The sequence below is a fragment of the Melopsittacus undulatus genome, chromosome 2, assembly GCF_012275295.1.
Source record: "Melopsittacus undulatus isolate bMelUnd1 chromosome 2, bMelUnd1.mat.Z, whole genome shotgun sequence".
Classification (NCBI taxonomy): Eukaryota; Metazoa; Chordata; class Aves; order Psittaciformes; family Psittaculidae; genus Melopsittacus; species Melopsittacus undulatus.
In genome coordinates, this window is record NC_047528.1 from 61,342,420 (window position 1) to 61,364,810 (window position 22,391).

General features: G+C 42.3%; 1 protein-coding gene across 3 annotated transcripts in view; it reads left to right on the forward strand.

The window, feature by feature from the left end:
* Positions 1-3,248: 3,248 nt before the first annotated feature.
* The window catches only part of EDAR (ectodysplasin A receptor), a 76,236-nt gene continuing 57,093 nt past the window's right edge, over positions 3,249-22,391 (forward strand). The window contains exon 1 of one of the 3 annotated variants that reach the window (XM_005151348.3): positions 3,249-3,825. Coding sequence is in view for 1 of the 3 variants with exons in the window: in XM_031051155.2 (XP_030907015.1) it covers positions 13,555-13,587 (33 nt within the window). In the remaining 2 variants the exon portion in view is untranslated. Of the gene's footprint in view, positions 3,826-5,360; positions 5,380-13,527; positions 13,588-22,391 lie in introns of those variants that run through there. The other 2 variants (XM_031051156.2, XM_031051155.2) reach the window with 2 other exon arrangements.

Genomic DNA, 22,391 nt, shown 5'->3' on the forward strand with positions numbered 1-22,391 from the left:
CTTGTTGAGGTAATCAGGAGTAAAGTGGTTTTGAATAATCTGAGTCTTCTACTTGTTTATTTTCATGTGCAAACCAAGTCACCAGATGAGTATGAGAGGGCTGGCAACTAACTTTACAAGATAAGATACAAGATGAGGCAGAATTAGGCATCTGGAGTTGAATTTAAAGAGTTACTCAAATTACTTTGCAAATGTGAACTAGTGACCTGTTTAATTATATGTTAATGTGCTGTGCTTTTCACTAGACTTTTCCTCCTCTGCCTGTAATACCTAAACAAGTGAAACTCCTCATCATAGAAGCTGTCAAAGGTAGAAGTAAAGGGATGAAGGAGGAGAAGGAGAATTTTCACACTCCAGGCAGTCAAATGCTGCCCTGGAAACTCCGCCACTGGCACAACCTGTTCTCAGGGGTTCCCTGCCTTACTATCCTACTTCCCAAGAGATGCACAGTACATGCTTGACAGAGCAATAAGCTCCTGCACTGGCTGCCTCTGAAGTCACTGCAAGCTCCTCCGGAATATATCAGCTGTGATATAGCCTGAAAAATCAGTCCTGTGGCATTTGAAACCAAACATCTGAAATTATTTGGCATATTTGATCATCATTTCACCTCTATCTACATCCCTTTCTATTAAACCAAGTTAACACCACCCATTTTAGAAAGAAGTTAAAGATACAATCAGTATTATTTGTAAAGCTCTGGAATATCAAGTGTTTTACAAGAGACATCCATAGTATCTTGGCAACGCCCATAAGAAAGTTAATACATATGTAGCAGGGCTTCCTCTTAAGTCATTAATAATGTTCATGCTTGCACATTGCATTAGGAAGAAAAGGACTCCTAGAAGAGCTGCCTGTTCAATATGGATTGACTGGTATGGGTACATGTCCAGTGTCTGAGGATGGAAGCTGTAGAGGCAACCTTCTTTGTAGGCATACCATGAGTTTTGGCTTTGACATGTTAATTCTGGTCTTGTACTGTGTCCCCTTTTCCCATCACAGGCATGCATGTGGTGACCAGTCATGGATCCAAGAAGCTTGCAGATTTTAATTTCAGATCTTGAAAGAAAAAAATACCAATCATCCTTTGAAATTATATTGACCTATGGTCATTCCCAGTTTCCTCTCTCCCTCTCTCCCTCTGCAATTTTCCCCTCATCTTATTTTTCTTAATAGTTCTCATCACTTTCTCCTCCTTTTTGCTAATGCTCCCATCCATCAGCCTATCATTTTCCCCTTCTCTTCTTTGCTCCCTCCAACATAACTATCACCCCCTGTCTTCCTCTCTTCCTTTCCTTCCTTTCTCTCCTCCCTCTACTCGTATTCATGTTTCTTCATAGCTCTTGTATTCTTCCTGTGCACCAGAGATTGGCTATCAAAAGCATAGAGGAAGATTTCCTTTCACATTGGCACTACAATGCCAATAACACTAATAAGAAATAATTGCATGAGGAAAGTTTGTCCAGTTCACAAAGTGTTGGAGCATATTCACTCCAGGAAGAAAGCTTGGAGAATTGAATAACTCACTTTCCCTTGTAATGCAATTAGCAATATTCAGAGACTCATGCTACTCGCAGATTGGTGTGGGTAGTAGCAAAAAGAAAACGTCAAGTTTTCCTTCCTCCAAAATTAAATCCTTAAATAAAAATCTGGGTTATGCTAAGGTTTCCTAATGAAAAACTTTGCTAACTATTAGCATAGGCAAAATTGTTCCCTTTCTTCTGTGACTAAGGAACCTGTACTGTGACTTTTCAGTTATTGCCTTTGACAGTTTGATACCAAAGACAGATACATTGATAAAGTTGGACTGTTTTGAAAAGATAGAGAAAATACAAGGTCAGCTCATACTGTCTTCTTGATTTTGGACAGAACACCCGCATGTGTGTAAGTATGCATAACTTATAGTGAATACCTACATATCCTAAGGCTTCTTCTAAAGGTAAGGATAATAAGCTGTCTGACACTGGTGACTACAGGATGATTTCAGCAGAGAAATTCTGAAACTTAATGAGATAGGCAAGAACATTGAAGCATAGTACTGCAAAAGTTTAGAACGACAACAAATCTAGAAGCATCAGAGCTTAATGCTCTTTAATACCCATATTTCTCTCTCCTCTCCAAATAATAAAACCTCACAAAATGTGACAAAGTTTTAGAAATATGAATATGGTTATAAAAAGAAACCAACCATTTGACATATGTATTGTTTAGAGAATATGCATCAAGGAATAAAACTAAATGAAACTATGGAAAGACTTCGATAAAACAAGTAATTTTACATCAGTAAGTACAGAAATGTCAATGCATAGGACAACATATATGCAAGAATGAAAAATTACAGTGCAAAACAATACATGCTAACAAAGAGGCCACAGAGAATAGAGCTACAAATCCAGCTTGAAATATAGTGTAAAATGGTATATACCCACTGATCCCTGGTTTAAAATTTTTATCCAAACTCTAGCTCAAAGGAGCTTGCATTACTGACTATCCTAGCATCCAATCCTTTTATTAAATCAATAGCAAAACTCCAGTAGACATTCGTAATGCAGGAAGAGGCCTCTTAAGAGTACTTTTAATACAAGCTCCTACAACAGTGTATCTCAAGTGCCCTGTACTCCATTTGTTCCTGGCCCTTCAGTTTAACTCTTTCCTATCTCCCTCTCTTTTCTTGGCTTTTTGGACATCGGAGAAAGGGTTGTACTTGGATCCATCCTCTTGTGTGCTCCCAAGCCTGCCTTAGTTTTTGAAAGTCTGTGAAGAAAATGTTACACAACATGTAAAGTGTTCTCTTTCAGCAACAAGGGCAAGGGTGGTTCCATTTGGTTTTGGTTTAACTACTTTTACAGTAGTTGACATGAGATCTTCCTTCTAGGAAAGGAGTCATGATTAATATATTTGTTAATTGCATACACTCTAGAAGGCACAGAAATATGTTGTTGATTAATTCAAATACTTACTACAAACACAAGAGCATGGTTACTGGTGGTGTTTGAGCTATGCTAATTGCTTTGTAAATTTCGGATGCCTTCCTTGTAGAAAGACATGATTCTGAAAATTAGAAAAATATTTAAATGAGCTGGCCTTGAACAGTCTGCCTAACGATCTGGAGAAAGTTATCCAAACGCTACACAGGGAGATCAAAACAAGTAAAACTCCTCACATTGGAGTTGTCAAAGGAAGAAGCAAAAGGATGAAGGAGGAGGAGGAGACTTTTCACACTCAGGCAGCCAAATGCTGCTCTGGAAACTGCCACTGGCACAACCTTGTCTCAGAGGCTCCCTGCCTTATTATCCTACTTCGCACAAGAACTTCTCCCTGGTTCCTTCTACTTTGAGCGCTTCCCAGAAGTGTCCGCCTGCTCTGCACCTCAGTGGCCGGCTCCCCATCTCCGAGCCCAACCTCATGAAAATCTTCTTTTCCTCCAGTTCACCAGCAAAATCCGACGCTGGCAGGAGCGGGCCAGGGCTGCGGGGCTTCTCCTCATCCTGCGGTACTCCTCTAGGTGGGGTAGGCGAGTTTCCCAGCGAGCGGAGCCCGCTCCGTCGCCCGCGGCTTTGCGAAACTTCCTAGCAGAGAGCAAGCGGGGAAGAAGTTGTTGGGAAGCCCCTCGGAGCCTGCAGAGCTGAGGGCTTTGGTGCGTTTGGGCTCCCTGCGTTGGAGCTGGAGACATTCATGACAAGCTCTGTGAGAAAAGGAGACGCGCGCTGGCTGTGCCCGAGCCTCGGCACCTGTGAGAGCCTGATCAAGAGGTTATCCTGTGCTCTGTACCTGCCAGAGGACCACTTCTCTGGATTTCAGTGGTGGTGAACCCATCTGCACAAGGTAGGCTTACATTGAGTATATCTGCTGCCTCTTCGCCGGTATGGGAGCCGCTCTGTCATGGGGATGTCACTGCAGGCTGTGGCTGGGAATCAGGTCCTTCTTAGGTTTTGTTTGAGCGAGATCTACTGTTTAGTGAGTTTCTCTGTCCCAGACTGGGGCTAAAAAACTGTTTCTTTCCTATGAATGCTCAAAAGTAGCTCCAGTTCCTGGTAATGTCTTTGCTTAAAATCTAAAGTTTTGTTACATTTAATGTAACTTTAGACTTTCTTATTAGTAAAACTACTGATGTTCTGATCAGTTCACACAGAGGAGCCAGCGGGTTTTTTGTTTGAGTGAAAGTACATTTTTCTCCAGAGGATAGTGGAACTGCTGTTTCGGGGTTTGTGTTAACATTGCAGACTAATTTGCCTGTACATTTTAAACTGTTACTATACTTTTGGAATCACGACCAATGTTGTAAAATATCACAGCATCGGTAGTGTTGCAGCTGACTGAACATACATGTGGATACATGTCTGTAGCATGCCAATTTCAAGATTCCCTGCATCCATAGTCTTGCTGTTAAAGGGTGCTGTGGCACTGAGATCCAGAGAGGAAAGTGGGCTGTTCCTCACAGTGAGGAATGCCTGGGCAGCAGTGGCATCTCATACCTGCTCTGAGCATGAGATGCTGTAGCTGTGCATAGTGCCAGAGCGGTTTTGAAATGCCCAGCTTAGCTACCTCTGAGGAAGTGGAGATCTTAGCTAGGGCTACAACAGTAAAGTGGTGTGAGTGAGACTTGCATGACTATAAAAGACTGTTGTTGGTATTGAGCTGGCTGGTTTTAGCTGCTTCTGCTACCATGACTACAGCACTGATACCACATATTGGAAAAAAAAGTAAAGCTAGACATTTCTATGCCTAAGAAAAAAAGAGTTTTCATTTTTACAGATATTGGAGCTTTAGGTATTACATGAAGGGGCACTGGATAGCACTTTGGACCTGTCCCCCATGGGGTAACAGGTGAGATCCCCATCCAGTGTACAGATCCAAGGAGCTTAGTGATCACCACCTCCTTGGGGTGCCACCCAAAACTTCTTTATATGCCTCAAGCTACAAGGAAAACTTTCATACCCACAGCTGCTCTTTGTTGGAAGAGACGAGGCCTATGGCTACTGCCGCCACTCATCTGCAGCAGAGGCAGGAAATGATGTTGTATACTAGAGTTTCAAATGATAGGTCTTGAAATGTTTTGGATAGTTGGTGGAAAACTCTGGCAGCTCTATAAGAAAAATCATGGGAGATGATAAATTTTAAAAGGAAACTAATGTGACTGTGCAAAGTGGAGTCAAACCCCATTACTACGATCAGGATTACTCAGTTCTTTGTTCTTCTTCATTGGAAATGCCTAGGATGTAGAATGTGAAAAGAAAATTTAGACATCCCCTATAGAAAAATTATACTGGTAAGAAATTAATTCTGAAATTAAATGGAACAAGGGCAATCAAATGCAGGAAATACCATCAGCAGCCACTTTGTCTTCACACCACTCAGTGGGAACAATTTCATCTTCAGGTAAGCTCCTATGACCCCAGTTTCACTGGAGTTGTCTAACAAGGGTGAAACTGTGACCAAAGCTTGGCTCAGTTCCTTTGATTGGTAGGATACAATATAGTTGTGTTGCCGTTTGCAGTAACATAGTCTGACAAAGATACCAGATGAGAATGTGCCCACTAAAAATGGACAGAATGTTTTTTGGGTTTTTGTTGGGGTTTTGCTGTTGTTTTATTTTTTTTAAATAGATAGCTTTTACAGAAAACTGCTTTCATAAACAGGCATTTATATTGTCTATTACAGCTAGATGGAAAACATGTAAGGTTAAAGTTTTCACATCAGATTGTGCGATGGTAATTTTGAAGGGATCGTACTGAATTGTATGCTGTGGAAATCATCTCACTGTAAATGCTGTACTGAATGGAACTTTACCATAGAGGCATATAGAATTCCTCTGAAAGTGGTTTCACATGGAACGTTTCAACTTTACATATTAAGGGTGACATTTCTTAGAGGACTGCAATATTTTGTCAGAGTCTATAGTTTCTAATTGAGCCCACATAGCCATGCTAGATGAATGGCCAAAGTCTCAGTTTTCAAAAAATAGCAGCATAAGCTTTTGAAGATAAGATTAGTATTAAGATAATGTTTTTCTCATGTTGTCATCAGTGGAGGAATTCCCCTCTAATATCCTCAACAGAGTTGTTTCCTTTAACCATGCTGGGATGGAACTGGGTTTCAGATCATTATCTATGCTGCTTCTCTTTTCAGCTAAAGGGTAGATAAATTGCAATGTGAGCTACTGCCTATAGCAGAATAAGGGTAGAGATTCCAGCATGACCACACCCTACATGAGTCATTTGTGATGAGCTGGGGGTAGATCAGCCTTTCCGTTTGCTCCTGTTAAAAGTATCTAATTTCTCCCTCTGGTTATTCTCTAATCCAGGCCTTTGCTGCCTTCTGGTGCCCTCCTGACCGTCAGGACCCACTAGTTTTTATTATGCATCCGGAAGATAGCAGGTGCCCATTTTACCCAATAGCAGCAATTGTTCTTGGGGAAACCCCTTCTATCCTAATACGTATAAATGGTCCAGCCAGTGTGTCGTTAGGGCAGAGAGTTGTTTGCAAAACCAGATGCACTTTCTTGCCATGTACATTCCAAGAAGGTGAGACCCTGTAAAGTATTAGATACTACTGAACAGAGATGGTATCATGACATTTATGACATGATAACATATAATTTATGACATGTATATGCATAATATGTATATTATGCATATTATAATATGCATGACATGATATATTATACTATTGTAATATTATTATATATTGTGATATGTATGACATATTATACATATACATACATACATATATATGTTGGCCAGTATAATTGACCTGTGCCAATGGTCCCTGTGTGGAAAAAGTGCTTGGCACACTTTTCCCATAAAACTAAGAACCTGGCTTCATACAGCAGAAGACTAGCACTTCTAAATATTATTTGGGGTCCAAGTAACTTGTTCTTTTGTTTGATTTATCACTCATACAATTCTATTACAAACAAATGGAGATCACAAGCTCATGAAGTCAATGGCAGAGCTCCCACAAGGATGGTGTGCCTAGCTCTTGCTGGTTCTGTGGCTACTCTTAGTGACCAACACTGCTTCCTGAACCATGTTAGCTTTGCATATGTTTCTTCTGACTTGACATATCTCAGATCTTTCAGTTTCTTCCCACCAGGGAAATCAAAACAAAAGGATGTTACTTTCAAATTCAGAAGGAGTCCATTAGAAACAAAAGAATAAAAGATAAACAAAGACTATTTCAAAGCATTAACTACTATTGTCTTTTGAAGATGTTAAAGCTTTGCCAGTGGATTTTCAAATTTTTGCGGAGAAGGGGGAGTCAGGGCCACATCCTCCTGATCTGGTGTGAGGGAGTGCTGATTTTGAACTGTCGTAAGTGGCATTTTGTGAAGTTAATCCACAGTGTTTGAGCTGAATCACCCGCCATGAATCTAGCAACAGGTTTTACATTACCACATTACCATAACATCTGACCATCTGCAGTGCAAAATCAATAGCAAAGTCCCTGGTGGATTTCATAGAGTTTATGGTATTTATTCTTTTTCAGACTCAGTTCTGCAGAGCTGAGCTTTTTTGGGGTTTGGCACCATAAGTTCTGCTCATTTCCTTTTTGGAAGGGGGGAGGGGGGAGGTGGGGGGTGGGCTGGTACGATTTTGTGTGGCAGAAAGGACTGCTAGAGCTGTGTCAGTTTTATAGCAGAAAGGCTTTTTCAGGAGGTTGATGTTGCCCTTTTCTCTGTCCCACAAGAAACATCTCCAGCAGTTGGTGGTATCTCAGCTGACCCTTGCTTGACTTGCTGTGTGCATGAGGCTATGAGGGTCATGATCCAGGGGCCTGCTTTGATTATAAACATGTGCAGGGTAAACTGTGTTTTGGGAAGGTTATTTAGGTATAGCAAATGGCTGCTGAGGAACTGGGGAGTTAAAGAGTTCATAATGCTTAGCTTGACAACACTTGTAGCATCCTGAAATACAAGTAGACCTGAGATCCTTTTGATCTTAATGGCCAAGATCAACCTAGTTGCAAACCTGCGGCATCCAAACCTTCCCAGCTAATCTTCAGTGCTTCCCTACTGGAGCCTGGCATAGAAAGATATATAAGCTTCAGTTTCTTGCTGGTTTTGCCTCTGATGTGCAAGTCCTGATGGATTTACATCCCCTGCAGACCATGTTAATGAGCCTCTAGTTCACTAGGCTTTATGGCCAAGACATGGTGCTGTAAAACTTGGCTAAATCCAAGTCCAAGCCAGCTCTCTGGTAAGAAAGAACACTGGAAAAATTAACTTTTTTTTCCCAACCTCCCCTGGAGGTTGTGTTGTGTATGAAGCTCTGTTAGAGCAGACTTTATGCTCTGTTCAGCAGTGTAACAAGCTGGGGACAAAAGCAGAAACATATGGCCAAGTACTGAGGAACCTTTTACTTCTGACAGTGCATACATCTCTTCCTTCAGATATATCATGAAATAAAACTGCTAAAGTGCCTGTGAAGCTGCATACAATTATTTGCAGATTGACTGTCAGGATTCTTTTCTTTTTAAGCAAGAATCATTTTAATAGTTCAAGATTAGATATTTACAACTATCCAAGCTGGAAGGATGCATTCCTGTGACATGCTCCATTTTTCTCTCACAACTCTATACTCTTGCCACTGCTTGGGAGAAGTACCAGACAGGGAAGGAGATAATACCTTCAGAGAATCATAGAATGGTTTGTGTCAGAAGGGACCATAAGGCTCATCCAGTTCCAATCCCTCTGCCATGGGCCAGGATACCTTCCACTAGACAGTTGATCCAAGCCTCGTCCAACCTGCCCTTGAAGGATGGGGAAGCCACAGCTTCTTTGGGCAACCTGTTCCAGTGCCTCACTGTCCTCACAGTAAAGAATTTCTTCCTAATATGTAATCTGAATCAATCCTCTTTCAGTTTTAAGCCATCCCCCCTTGTCCTGTCACTACATGCTCTTGTAAAAGGTCCCTCTACAGCTTTCCTGTAGACCCCCTTTTTAGGTACTGGAAGGCTGCTATAATGCCAGTATACTAATAAGTTATAAACAGAGGTTTTGTAGAAATTGGCTTCTGTCACTGAAAAGAAGGAGAGAAAAAGGCCCTGTGCATTCAGATCACACATCTTGGAAGACAATATCTGGGACTACAAAAATATGAGGAACAGATGAGATCAAGGGCTAAAAATGTCAGAATCTGTTGAAATACCTGTTGCTGTTTTATAGCTTGCTATAGCCAGGAACTATGAAACAGAAATCCTCAGACATGGGACTTAGATTTGCCACTTATAACAAAAAGGAGTTTGAAATTACCTAAAATTTCTCTTTCCTAAAGTTTTTCTTCTAGGAAACTTTCTTAAAGTTTCTTTTCCTATCAGATTCAATAAAATATTTGCAAAGCAACAGAATTTAGTCGGTGCTCAGCACAGTTTAATACTATCCCTGAAGGGCAGTTGCAAAAACAACTAACCAAGCCAACAAAAAAATAAAAACCAACCCCCAAACACCAAGAAAAGGCTGGGGATGTGTCTTCTGTTTGTCACTTGAGATCTCACCGTTTCTTGTCTTGGTAGGTAGCTGGTGACAGTGGGTCTTCCCAGTCAGATGCATCTGTACGTCCAAAAATAGCAGAGAATGATCCGTGAGCTGCCACCTGTGGCCTGTGATGGGGGGAAAGCAATGCAGCACCATCTTCAGCTGGCCACCCCCTTTCTTTCCGAGTCTTTTCCACCTGCACAGCAGACATGGCTCGATTGCTCATGGACTTGTCTTCAAGCCACGGGAGTTTATGGTCTGGCACACCCGTGTGAGCTGAGGCTGGCATGAAGTCTGGCAGTGTGAAACTGGATTCACGAAGTGTTCAGTTGTGCCAGCTGCAGGAGGGCAGCAATTGCCAAGGGAAGGGAAGAGAACACAGCTCAGGGCAGTAACTATCTCAGTTGTCACCGTTTAATTCATCACCAAGTCTGAGTGTCAGCACCCTCCAAGAGAGACAAAAGCAGAACCCTGTATTCAAGCATTTTGGGGCACAGATTTATTCCATTACATTCAAATACCTCCCCATGATGAGCCTTGTCTCTTTAAATTTTCTGTAGAGAAAAAGCATGGGCTAACATACTGCCAATTGGAGGGGTATAGTTTTGTGTGCATGTGTAGATCTAGTTGGTTTCTTTGGGATATAAAATTAAAAGGAAGAAGCCATTGTTCTTTCCTTGCTCTCAATTTTCAAAAATTACCAGCTCTCATAAGCAGACCAAAACAGATAACAGATGGCACTGGCTAGCAACAAGGAAACCTAGATGCAAATATGGTATGGTGTATGAAGAACGTCTCTGATGTGGCAGGGTTATATTTTCTATCATGGTTTCTAACTAGTTGTGAGAAAAAGCCAGCACTAGCAGTTAATTGGATGTGAAAGGTCCAAATGATTCAGCTGGTGACCAAATGACAAATTTACTAATAAATAAATAAATAACTATACAGGGGATCGATCCACTTTCCACTGAAGTCAACAGGATACACTCCAATAATGTCAACAGCTAGATGAATGGGACCTGCATGCCTGTTCCTGATTTTTATTCAAGGTCCAGATGCACACAGGCTACACTAACAAAAGAGAAACAGAAGATGCTTGTCCGTGAATGCTTTGCTGACCCAAGCAAGGAGCCACTGTTTTTTCTCAAACATCAAAATTGGGCATCGTGCAGGTTCCGTCAGAGAAGGCAGCAAGTCCAGCCCATCAGCCACATGGCTCCCAAACAGCCCCTGTGCCCTTGGTTCCCACAACCTGGAGGTCTTCACAATGAACCAGGAGCCACAGATGAGCTGAAATACAGGTTTTTGTCTGTAGCTGTGCAGTGCGGGTCTCCCAGAGCTTGTATAAGGTTGTTTTTAATTTAGCTGAGGTGAAAGTCAGACTAAACAAACAAACATAATCTCTGCTGTGAATATCTCTATGGGGAAACACCAGGAGCACTTTGAGGAGGCAGTGAATGGTGCCCTTGGGTGAGGGCACATGGGTGAGGCACGTCCACATGTAGATGAGACATCTGGCTGCAGTTTGATGAGTGTACACATTTTCCACTCTCTCCTGACCACAATGTCACCTCTGCCTCAGCTTTTAAATTCCAGCTTTCTGAGCAGGAAAAGACACTAGAAATGAAAATCCCATCAGGTTCTCTTTCCACCGAGAGTGAATCTCTCCTTGTAGCAAATGGATACCGGATCCATTACCAGGAATGAACAATAGAGGTCTGAACAGGTGGAAAGCTGAAGTCTGATGTCTTGGTTGAGTGGGACTACAATTGCACGCTTTCTTCCTGCAGAAATGGGTGCTTGCCAAATCTCCAGTGTAACACAGAGCACTTGCTTCTTATGCTGCAGAGGCCTAAGACATCAGGCCTTCTATGTAAAGAAACAGACAGACAAATGCACTCAAAATGACAAAGCGATTTCGAATATTTACTCTCTCTGCTTCTACCTTCATTGCTTGTACAGGCAGATCCATGGCATTGAGCACAGTCTTACCTTGTAAGGTAGAAGGATGTGGTTAAATGCTTGCTGTTTTTTCTAGAAAATGCGTGTGTCGATGTGGTGCCAGTCAAATGCTGGCAGAAATTTGAGAGAGCCTGTATAGGTCACTCATTCACTGATGTGCCACTTGTACGTCGTGTGCCCATCCCTTGCCTTTGTTGGTAAAATACCTCTTCTCTAGCCCTTCTCCCATACAACATTGAGTTTATGCCTATGGAGAGCATCAGAACATCAACAGTTTTCCTCATCAGATGAGAAATCTATAAATTCAGGTTTTCTTTGAAGTACTTAACACTTCTTTTGCATTCAAGTAAAGCTGTCACTGAGTTCACTGAAGTTTGCCCATGCAAGAAGCAAAGGCTCTGTCCCCTTGGGAGTACGCAAGCCATTTTCTAGTAATTTGTCTGCTAAAGTGACAGATTTCCTTATTATAGCACTGAAAACAGGAACTTCACTGTCTTCTGACAGAAATGACTTTACATATTTTATGAAGCTGAGCCAAAGGCACTGCTCTTGTTAGCTGTAGTTGGTGGCTGTTTGGTTGGTCTGGACATGAGAATTATCTACTTCCCCTTCCTCTTTTTTGTTTTTGTTAATTAAGGCTTTATACCTGACTAAAATACACAGCTATATTTTTTCCTTCAGGTCATGTTATCAGAAGCTTTGAGTTGGGGGTGGGGGTAAAAAAGTTCACTTACTAAGTAAGATTAAAGCAGTTAAAGGCTAAGGCTCATATTTAATTTTCCCTCGTAGATGTAATTTTTCATGCAGTGACAGCATCAAACCCTTTTCAAGTTTTATAGCTATTTCACATTTGGCAGAAACAACAGGAAACCATCTGTAGCAAAGCAGGATTATTGTAAGCATAATATTCAGTAATGAAAAAAAGACTAAAAGAAAACACTGTTATCTTTATGTTGTAGCTTTGAAGGTGCAAGGAGCAGGATGCTTGCATTCACCCACCTATCTACTAGCATCAGGAAAATTTTCTAGATGAGGCAACCACATAGAAAGTTGATTATTTCAGCAGAAGGAAGAAGTCCAATAGGAAATTTGACTTTTGGTTTCTTGTTGTGATAGATAACTGTAAAGATGCTCGTGCAGAGGAGGCTCTATATGACTGTTTTCTGTACATCGTGACTTACATGGCAGAGCTTGTCAGTACCCACACAACTTCAAGTAGGAAAGTTGTCCCACAGAAGGCGAATAAGCTGCGCATGGTTTTAAGTTTTAATTTCATGCTTGGAAGTCTTTTTTGGGCCAGGGAAATAAAAATAAGCTGTGGGAATTCAGATGGCTCATACTACTTTCTGTTCCCTAATGGCAAAGTGTGTTTGTTCTTGCTTTGTTGTGTTTTATGTGCTCTAAAGGAGACATCAGGACGGACAGAGAGCATACTCAGTGGGTGAGAGTGAAAAATACTTTTCATTGCAACTTAGTTTGTTAACTGGGGTGTCACATTCCAAGGCTGCAGTTTTAGGGGTGCTTATGGTAGCCACTGAATAACTCTGAAGACTATGGTCAGTCCTGTAAAGTTGTTACAGCACTATAAGTATGCTTAAATTTCTGGTCATGCCAAAATATTAATCTGTATGTCTGACAAAAGAAAAGAACCATTTTTTCCAGGTGTGCTCTAAAATTTAGTCTGGTCTCTTCTCTCAAAATGTGTTGAAATTTTGACCAGTGAATGAGAAGCAAATCAACCCATCTGTGATTTCTTTGTCACTGACAGTTTTTCACATATTAATAATCAGGCCTAGCTTTAAGATAGCATTTCACTGTGCAAAAGTCAAAATATGTCAGGGAACTGCAATATATGCTTGTTACTAATGTCTTAAATTATAGCTAGACACCCTGTTTTTCCAGTTCTCAAGACTAGTTACGAAGGCTTTTTTTTTTCTAGTGCTGAGCTGATGAGACATTAAAGGTTTCTTTTTCAAATAGTTTGGCTGTTGGGTTGTTCCTTTCACTCACACCTGCCCCTTGACTTAGAAATCGTCTCCGCCTCTTCAGCATCAAACACTGAATTTACATAGGCACAAAGAGAGTGTGGAAGGCCAACAGCTCTCACCGTCATTAAGATGAGAATGCAAGAAGAACAAAGCAGCACAATGGTAAGAGAAATATCACAATACCCTAACTTTCTGCAAGACTGACTAACCAGGGCTTTCCCACAGGAGGGAATGGTGCTGAGGATACCACAGGATTAGCAGATGCATGTAGGGCTGCTGGCAATGACTAAGCCGGTAACAGCAAGCAAATCGAAGTTCTAGACATGAGTCAGGTTTTGAACTTGTTGTGGTTTGTAGCAGCTCAAAAGGCTTTGTACAGCATCATTGTGTAAGTCTGTGACTGTAAAGTGATGGGCTTACAGCTGGTAGAGCCACTATCCGCTTTGGAAGGGAATGCTTACTTCCAGCAAAATGTAGTTGAGCTCAACTCTATGCGTTGCTTGCCCCCAGCACAGCCTTAGTTGTGCCTCTCATATTATTTTAATGCCTTTCCAAAGTACTCTGGCTTGTTTATTCAATAAGTTCTTAATTATGCAAGCATCCCTGAAGAATTTCAGAGATGCATGTTAAGAAGTGTGGCAAAGTTATTTCTTAAAAAATAAGTGACAAAACCAAGAAAAAAGTGGTGGAATGTTATATATGTTTACCACCTGAAACAAGTAGGATTTTGTATGCATGCATGGTTTTTTCCTCTGTAATTCTAAAACATAGAAGCAAAGAAAATGAGAGGGAAGCATGGTGTCTGGGTTTGTTTTGTTCCTTCAGAATTTTCTGTTCATCCCTTTTAAAACAAGCTTAGTGGAAAGACTTGAGCAGAAAGACTTGAGATGCTCCCTCAGTTCTGATGTCATGGGTGATTTTGCTGTTTCTTTTAATAAGCTGATGATGATGTGCTTTTATTTGCTGTTGCTTGTTTCTATGATGAAACTGGACAAACCTTAACAGAAAAGGTACAATTGCTGCAGGAACTGCCAAAACTGTATTAATTTAATCAAAATGAAAGAAAGAGGCATATGCCTTTCCCTTGCAAAGCCAAATGCGAGAGCTGAACAGCTCAGGCTCCACAGAAACACATACAGAAGCAAAGCTGCTGTTATCTGTGGTATTTTCCTTATCATTACTGATGCTAGCTGGATTAATTTACCAAACATCGCACACAGCCCATTGCTTAGCTTCGTAGACATGTTCATTTTTGCAGAACAGATGAAAATTCATAATCGGTTCTGTTTGATTTCATCTGGAGTTTTCACCCTTTTTTGTATATACAGATGAAACACTTCTGTAATCACAGGAGAGCAATTAGCGATGGGTGTGTGAAAAGCACATAGAATAGCAGGCACTCTCTGAATCCTTGATTTGGGAGCACACTGCGGTGAGAAGCAGATATACTTTCTGTTAGATCATCTTTATAGACTTAATCCCACGGAGGAACTCGGATGCTTATCAGACCTGTCACTTCACACGCTCAATCTGAAATTTAGATCTTAAGAAACCTTGCTTGCCTGCCCCTTCACCCGGAGGTATCTACATACCTTAACACCCACGTTTGCATCCACTGAGTTCCTTGCATGCCTGAACGTGTGCTTCTGGACATGCTTTACCTGGCCTGTGCTGGATGAACAGACTAACAGGCCACATGTAAGTCCTGCCAATGAGAATGGTTGCACTGTTGTGTTTAGCCCATGCTTTCGAAACTCAGGTGGGAGATCTGGATTTGACGTGCTACTCAGCCTGGGGAGACTTTAGCTGTTTCTCTCATGGCAGTGCCCTCAGCCCCAGCTCTTGTGCATTCTGGAAGAGGTGTCCATCTGTCTGTCCATCCCTCCTTTTTTAACTGTTACATTTTCCTAGGCATAAATGACTATTTGAAGAGCAAAATCAAAATAATGCCAATGCATGGTGGCTAGGTCACTTGCCAGGGCGTATGGAGATACAGAGTCTGGGGTATACTCAATATAAGATATATGATCTTTTGTCAGAGTAAGAACTAGAGCTCGGTTTCTAAACCCTGCCCAGGTGGTGCCCAATTGCTAGCTTTGGAGTCATGTGTCTGAGTGAAAAACAGAAGAAAACTCTCATGCAAAGCAGAAAAGCATCAACAGGAGGGAGCCAGACAGTCTGCAAGGGAGCTCCAGTAGCGTTGCTGCCTGGCCAGGGACCCGGGGCTATTCCCTCTCCATGGAGCCCCCCCAGCCTGCCCCCAGTCACTAGTGGGAGAAAGATTTCCAAAATGATGTTCAGGCAAAGGAGGATGCTTTCTGCAGACAGGCAGAGGTGTTCGACCTTGCATTGCTCCATGGGTGTTGGGGCTGTAAGTGCACATGTATGGAGAAGTGATAGGATGGGTTCCATAGACTAGGTTGTGGGGGGACACTGGAGGACTGGTTGGCAAAGCCTTGCCAGGTTCCTAACTAAACCTTGCCAGGGTCATGGCCAAGGCGTGTTTGCTGGTTTTTGAGGATCTCTGTTTCAAAGAGTATCATTTACCCCAGTCTCTGGCTGTAGCAAGGATGCTGCCACCTCCTGTGTCTTCCACAGAGCACTGAGGCCATCATGGCACTGCTCCTGCTGTGAATCTGGCTTAATCCCTGCTGAAGCAGGGAGCTTTTTTAGGAAAAGTGTGCTAGAGATTAGCCCAAACTGATTTAAATCAGGAATGGCTATGAGGCAAGTAGCTCCAGGACCACCAGCATGGCTGAAGGTTGATTTTTGATGGTTCAGTGCATTGTAGCTGATTCCCAGCTCCAGATGAAGCTCTCCTCACTGGGACATTTGCAATGACCTTACTGCCTTGTGCATCTGTCAGTGGCTCACCGGCAGCCTTCTCCCATGGTGAAGTGCACCAGGAGAGTCTGCTGCCTCCCTAGGGCCAGGGTAAGGGACATCACCAGAAAACTCACTCCTCTGCTACAGCCCTACTGTCCTCTATTAGTCTTCCAGATGAGCAATGAGGAAATCTCCTCAAGAAGCCTGAGGGCACTCAAGGAGGATTTCAGGGCCTTAGGGCAACTTGTTCAGGGTTCAGGAGCCCAACTAATGCTCTTGTTCCTCCTGTCAGTCATAGTTAATGACAACAGTTATGTCAGAAAAATATTGTTAATTCATGGCTCTGTGGCTTCTTGAGGAAGGCCAAGGAGAATCTCCATCCTCTACTGGATACAAAGCTGGTGAAAGGTTTGGACCACAAGTGTGATGAGGAATGGCTGAAGGAACTGGGAGGATTTAGTCTGGAGAAGAGAAGGCTCCGGGAAGACCTTATTGCAGCCTTTCAGTACTTAAGAGTCCTATAAGAAAGATGGGTAGAGACTTTTTAGCAGGGCCTGTTGAAATAGGATGAGGGGCTATGGTTTTCAACTAAATGGTTTTAAACTAAAAGAGGGGAAAGTCGTGATGGACATGAGGAAAACATTCTTTACAATGAGGGTGGTAAAACACTGGCACAGATTGCCCAGAGAGGTGGTGGATGCACCATCCCTGGAGGCATTGAAGACCAGGCTGATGTGGTTCTGAGCAGTCTGGTCTAGTTGAAGACATCTGTGCTCATAGCAGGAGGTTGGGCTAGATGAGCTTTGAATGTCCCTTCCAATCCTAACTATTCTGTGATTGTCTGATTTCTCCCTGTGCTGTTCCTGTGGGAATGACTGCTGGGGAGAGGGGCTAGGGGGTGTATGGGTAAGCTGGGAGGGTGTGTGGGAAATTGCATCATGGCCACACAAGCACCTTTTGCTTTGGAATCCACTTAAAAAAGCAACACCCCTCCCCCAACTCCGCCCCCTCCCCCCCCCCCCCCCCCCCCCTGCAAATATCCATTAACCTGGTGGTTTTGGTACTCTCTTGAGAGGCAGGAGTTGGAAGTTCAGCTCCCTGTTCCAAATTAAACAGAGTATTTGGTGTTCCATTTACTTACAGTGTGTCATACTGCTCCACTAATAAACTGACCTGTAGAAACCGATGAAATTCCTCTGAAATGTGCTAGCCATACCCTATATTCACCCTTTAGTGCATACTAAGCAGAGTAACAATGCTTTCTAATCCATTCAAGAACAGCGTGCAAGTAGAGAGAGCAGCAGAGATTTAGGAATAAGATGCTGCAGGGACCAACTTCGGTGAAGGGGTAATAGGTGGTATGAATGTGGTCATCTTAGGTTTTCATTTTCAGGTTTTTGAGTGGCATTGAAATAAGAACACCCTACAGGAACTATAATGTTTTCTGAACAGCAAAGGCAGACTTCAAAAGCACACTTTTATTGTAGACTATTCAGGTTTTATGTAGGAGACTGCTAACTGTGGTAATATTCTTTTCTTTTAGTAGGCCTAATTTCAACTCTGATGCTGCTCCATGAATGGGGGCAGCACGAACTGGTCTTTATGTTTTGAAGACCAAAGTTATTCCTTTTTGGAAGAGTTTGTTTTATTAGGCACATAAATTAGGGAGAAACATCTTGTAACTCTGTGTAAAGCTTTGCCTTCTTCCTACAAGAAGAATATATGTGTGAGAGATAAACAGGACCTCAGGGAGTCAGGTGAGGAGCTTTATATATAAAATAGTCTGGGGGAGGAAAATACAAAGAACTGGCTCCATGCAAATAGGGAAACTCAGTCATTGTTTCCTTAAGGGTTTAAAATTACATCACCTTGAGGTGCCAAGAGACGGGGTAGTCTTATAGCTATTTTTTTAATTGATTTTTATACCCAGTGTGTCATACATGACAACAAAAAAGAAATGGTTTTAATTCACATATAATGTACATGGGTTTGGGTCACTTTTCACTACAAGCAACAAACACAGGTTTCTAGTAACAAACGAAAATACAACCCTTTCTGTCTCAAAGATGGTGGGTCAAGCTTTGGTGTAATTAAGCATAACATAAAAACTTCCTCTGTCAATACCATCATTTATCATGAAAGGACGAGCTCTCTGTAATGCATGGTTTGAATTAACCGTCACTTGCTGTTGAAGCTGAGATGCTGTTCTGACACCTAGGCACATACAGGTGTTTTTGGAGATGTTTTAGAAAGCAGAGTAAAGTCAGCCAAAAACTGACTCTGAAAGCAAACTGAGCTCACATGTGAACACAAGCACTTGTTATCCATTGAAAGCTTTTTCCTTAAAACAAGTTTCCTCCTTGCATCCTTTTTTGGAGAAGAATTAGCTTTCACTGTTCACCATTTAAAGCACATCACTAAAACATGCCCCCAGGTCTTTGCACAGTGTGACATTTTAGACAAGCTGTAAAAGAAATGTAGATTCTCAGTTGCTGTTGTGCACTTGATAGTTGTATCATTCAGAAATGCTGTTTCTATAACCCTTTACTTACTTCAAGCAAAAAGTCACGGAAATAAATAATTTTCTATTATAGAGCTTTTGCTATAGAGTTTATTGCTACAGTTACAAGCGTGATTTTTCCACAGCTTACATAGAGCAATGCCTTTAGTGAGGCTATCTTCTAAAAGCTACCCCAGACCTGGGAGAGGAGTGGGTACGGCAGGAGGTAGGAAGGGGCTCTTGTAAAAGCCCTCACCAAGTCACAAACAAGACTGTAAGATGATCTTGACACTTCCTACCCCTTTGCAGACAGACTGACGGTACATGATGCCACCAACGGGCCCCAGGCAGGTGAGGGTGAGTTGTCTGGGGTTTCCCTCCAGATGAGGTTTTTCCGATGCAGAGGCAGCACTTGCCCAGTGTGTCTTTACCACCTTCAAGGAGCTGAACTGCTACAGAGAAAGGCTGCACAAGGGGAGCAGGTAGAGCAGAGGGTCAGGACTGCAGTGCAAGTGAGGGTTGAAGGAAAGGACGCTTAAATCCTCTTTGGGCTCCCAGGTGTGTGAAAAGCAGGGGGCACATGAGCAGTGGCTATGGCAACATGGGGTGCAGGCAGGAGGAAGGGTTATCTGCTGTTTTCCAGTGTTGTGCTGCTGCATCTGGAGCAGAGTGAGGAAAGGTTGCAAAAGGGGTAATGCAGAGTTAAAGAGGAGTTATTGGCACCACAAAGCATTTGTGTTGAGGAAGAAATATAAGGTCAAAGGACTGAATGGAGACAGAAATAACAAATGTTTGGAGAACAAGAAGAAAGATGATGACTTTCTGTGGCCTCAAGAAGGAACTGCTGGGGAGTACAGGGCATTTGCTGTCTAATTCATTGCTGGTGGTCTCATTAGGCCAGAAGGGCCTGATAGTGCCTGTAACTGCTTCTCGAAAATTGCAGCTTAACACCCAGGCAGCAATGGAGCAGCTGCCTGGAGCCACGTTTCTGCCTAGAGCACATTTCTGTTTCCCTCTCCTGTGGCTCCCTGTGCGACAGGGCAAGTTGAACTGGCCTTGCTTACGCTTCTTTTCTTCCATTATTTTTTTTCCAAAGCTGTGTTTTGTTTATTGCATTTGACTTTGGGTTCAAGCAGCATTCTGTAGCACTGTCAAGAGCTGAAATGTCAGGATGAAATACTGAATGTATTTCCTCAGATGCTTGGCATTGGAAATTATGGAGGCTCCAGGCTAAGCATCCGCAATAGATTCCTGTGATTGCTGTCATGGTGCCATGCTCCATTTTTCAATACATTGGCCATGGATTGATATAACTGATTTCTCTGAGAACCTCCTGCTGACACCAGATAGGAGACATCATCCCCAAGGGAAAAAAAACCCAAACAACAAACACCCCACAGGAAGAAAAAAGTATAAATGGTAAATCTTTCAAACATGAAAATAGAACAGAATACCTGTGGCCAAGCTGAGATTGATGCTGCAGCTGCACAGGCAGTTGTGTCAGTTCAGCTCAAGTGTAGATATGTCTTCTCCCATCCTAGGTGGGTAGATGTTGAACATGCTGTACAGGCTCTCTTCCCAAACTCCAGTTTGCCCTATTTTAAATCTGCTGCAAACTTACACTGCTTTATCCAGATTTGTAACAGCATGAGGTTTATGTGCTAGCTGGGACATGCAAGTACCTGGAGTCCTAGAAATGCTCATAATTTGCATTCTTAATAAAACATAATTTAAAATCCTAAATATAGAAAGTGCTCTATAACTGAAATGGATTAAACCAGCTCCTTTTTCCCAGAGCTCAACATCCCAAACATCTCTCTGAGGCCAGAAATCTTGGAAGAAGCCCCATAAAGGCCTGGCTCTGAACTGCTTGAAACAGAGCATCAGAAAACCAAATCTAGAGCTTTCTGTTGGGTTAAATCCAGAAAATGCTGATGGGTCCTCCCCAGTGAGAAACCAATCAGTGATGCTAGAACAGCCCTTAAAGGATCCTTGATTTTGTTTCTAATCCAATATGCTTTCTGGTCCCAGGATCAAAGATAGGTGTTATGAATGTTCAAGAAGGGCCAGTTTTTCCAATTTTAAGCTTTATACTAACCATCTGTACTGTAATTTTTCTGCCTTCTTTTCTCTTTCAGTGTAATTTCAGAATAGCTCCTCACAAATGTTTTTGAGTGCCATGGGTTAATGCAGCATTGTTCCAAATGCTATGGTAATTCTTCATCCTAGAAAATCTTCCTTAACTGGTTCTGCACCATGAAGGGCATCCCCATTGCACCCCAAATTTTATTGGGCCTTTGAGCAATATGATGATACAGACCATAAATATCTTTGCAAATTGCTGTGTGTTATTCTTTCTGTATGACACACATTTTCTGACCGTGTCATTTCAAAGCCTTTGGTAATTAGCACAACACCTGCTAATGGTAGAGTTTCAGCAGCCTGGGCATTGAGATACCCAGTTGTGTTTCTCTATGTCCTGACGCTGTCCTGAGTACTCTCTTCTTTCCCTCCTATCATTTGTTTCCTGTATCTCAGTGCTCTATGTCTTTGCCTCCCATCAGACAGGTTTGGTGTAAAATTAAGTGCTTACTACCAAGGGCTTTCTTCCAGAGGGATTTAAGAGGATGAAAGAAAGTGTCTAACCACAGCTTGCTTAGAGAGAGAATGGGTATGACTAAAATGAGGAAATCAGGCTTGTTTCAGAAAACATAGGGATGACATGGGCTGATGCCACAGTCCTTCTCATCCTCTCCCACCAAGTCAAAAATCTCCTTTTGGCCTTTTATAAGCAGTCGACATGCTCCTTCTTCCCTGGCAGTGGTGATGGCTTAGGCATCGCTCCTGGCACCTTTCCTGCATCCTGGCTGCTGAAGGAGAGGGGAGGCTGTGCTTGCACAGGTGGGCAACCCCATTTCACACATGACCTCATGTCACAGACTGCCGTCCATCACTGGCTCCTTCTCTGGGCACACCCCCATGAGCTCCTTTGAGCCTGTCTGTTTTTCCCTCCACCCTTACCTGCATCAGGGGGTTGATTTTTATTTTTCTCCTTTTTTTTCCACCTCAAAGTGATAGCAATTCCTGGTGCATTTATCTTAGATGATGTGGTCGTTGTAAGATGAAGTACCTGCAGCAGCCAGTCTGCGGTTGATTTGAACACAGGCGAGTCTCAACAATGAGCTTAAAGGAGGGTGTCAGGTATAAATCTTGTCTTCAAACAGCCAGGGTGCATTCCAGACTTCAGAGACACCTCTTTGTGTGGAAGGGTTTCTTTTTTTTATGCCTCCTTTTTCTTTTTCTTGGACCTGGAAGAGGATGAAAGTGGTGGGGTGTGTGCGTTCATTTAGGCTGATAATGAGAGTGGGGCTCACGGGCATGGTAATTTGGCAGCCTCTTCACTTCCTGTAACAGTTTAAGAAAAAAATCATCCAAGGGCTGCTTAAAGACAAACATTTTTTGTTTAACTACTAGTGGTTCATTTTCTGAACAACCCTGCAATTAATCTTATTTGTGTTAAAGAGGCAGGCTGCTTTTTATAAGCTTTTCTGAGCTATAATTAATGAAGATCAAAAATGTTACAAAGACATAATATTTAACTTTTCATAGGTGCGACTACACAACATCTGCAGCAATTAGA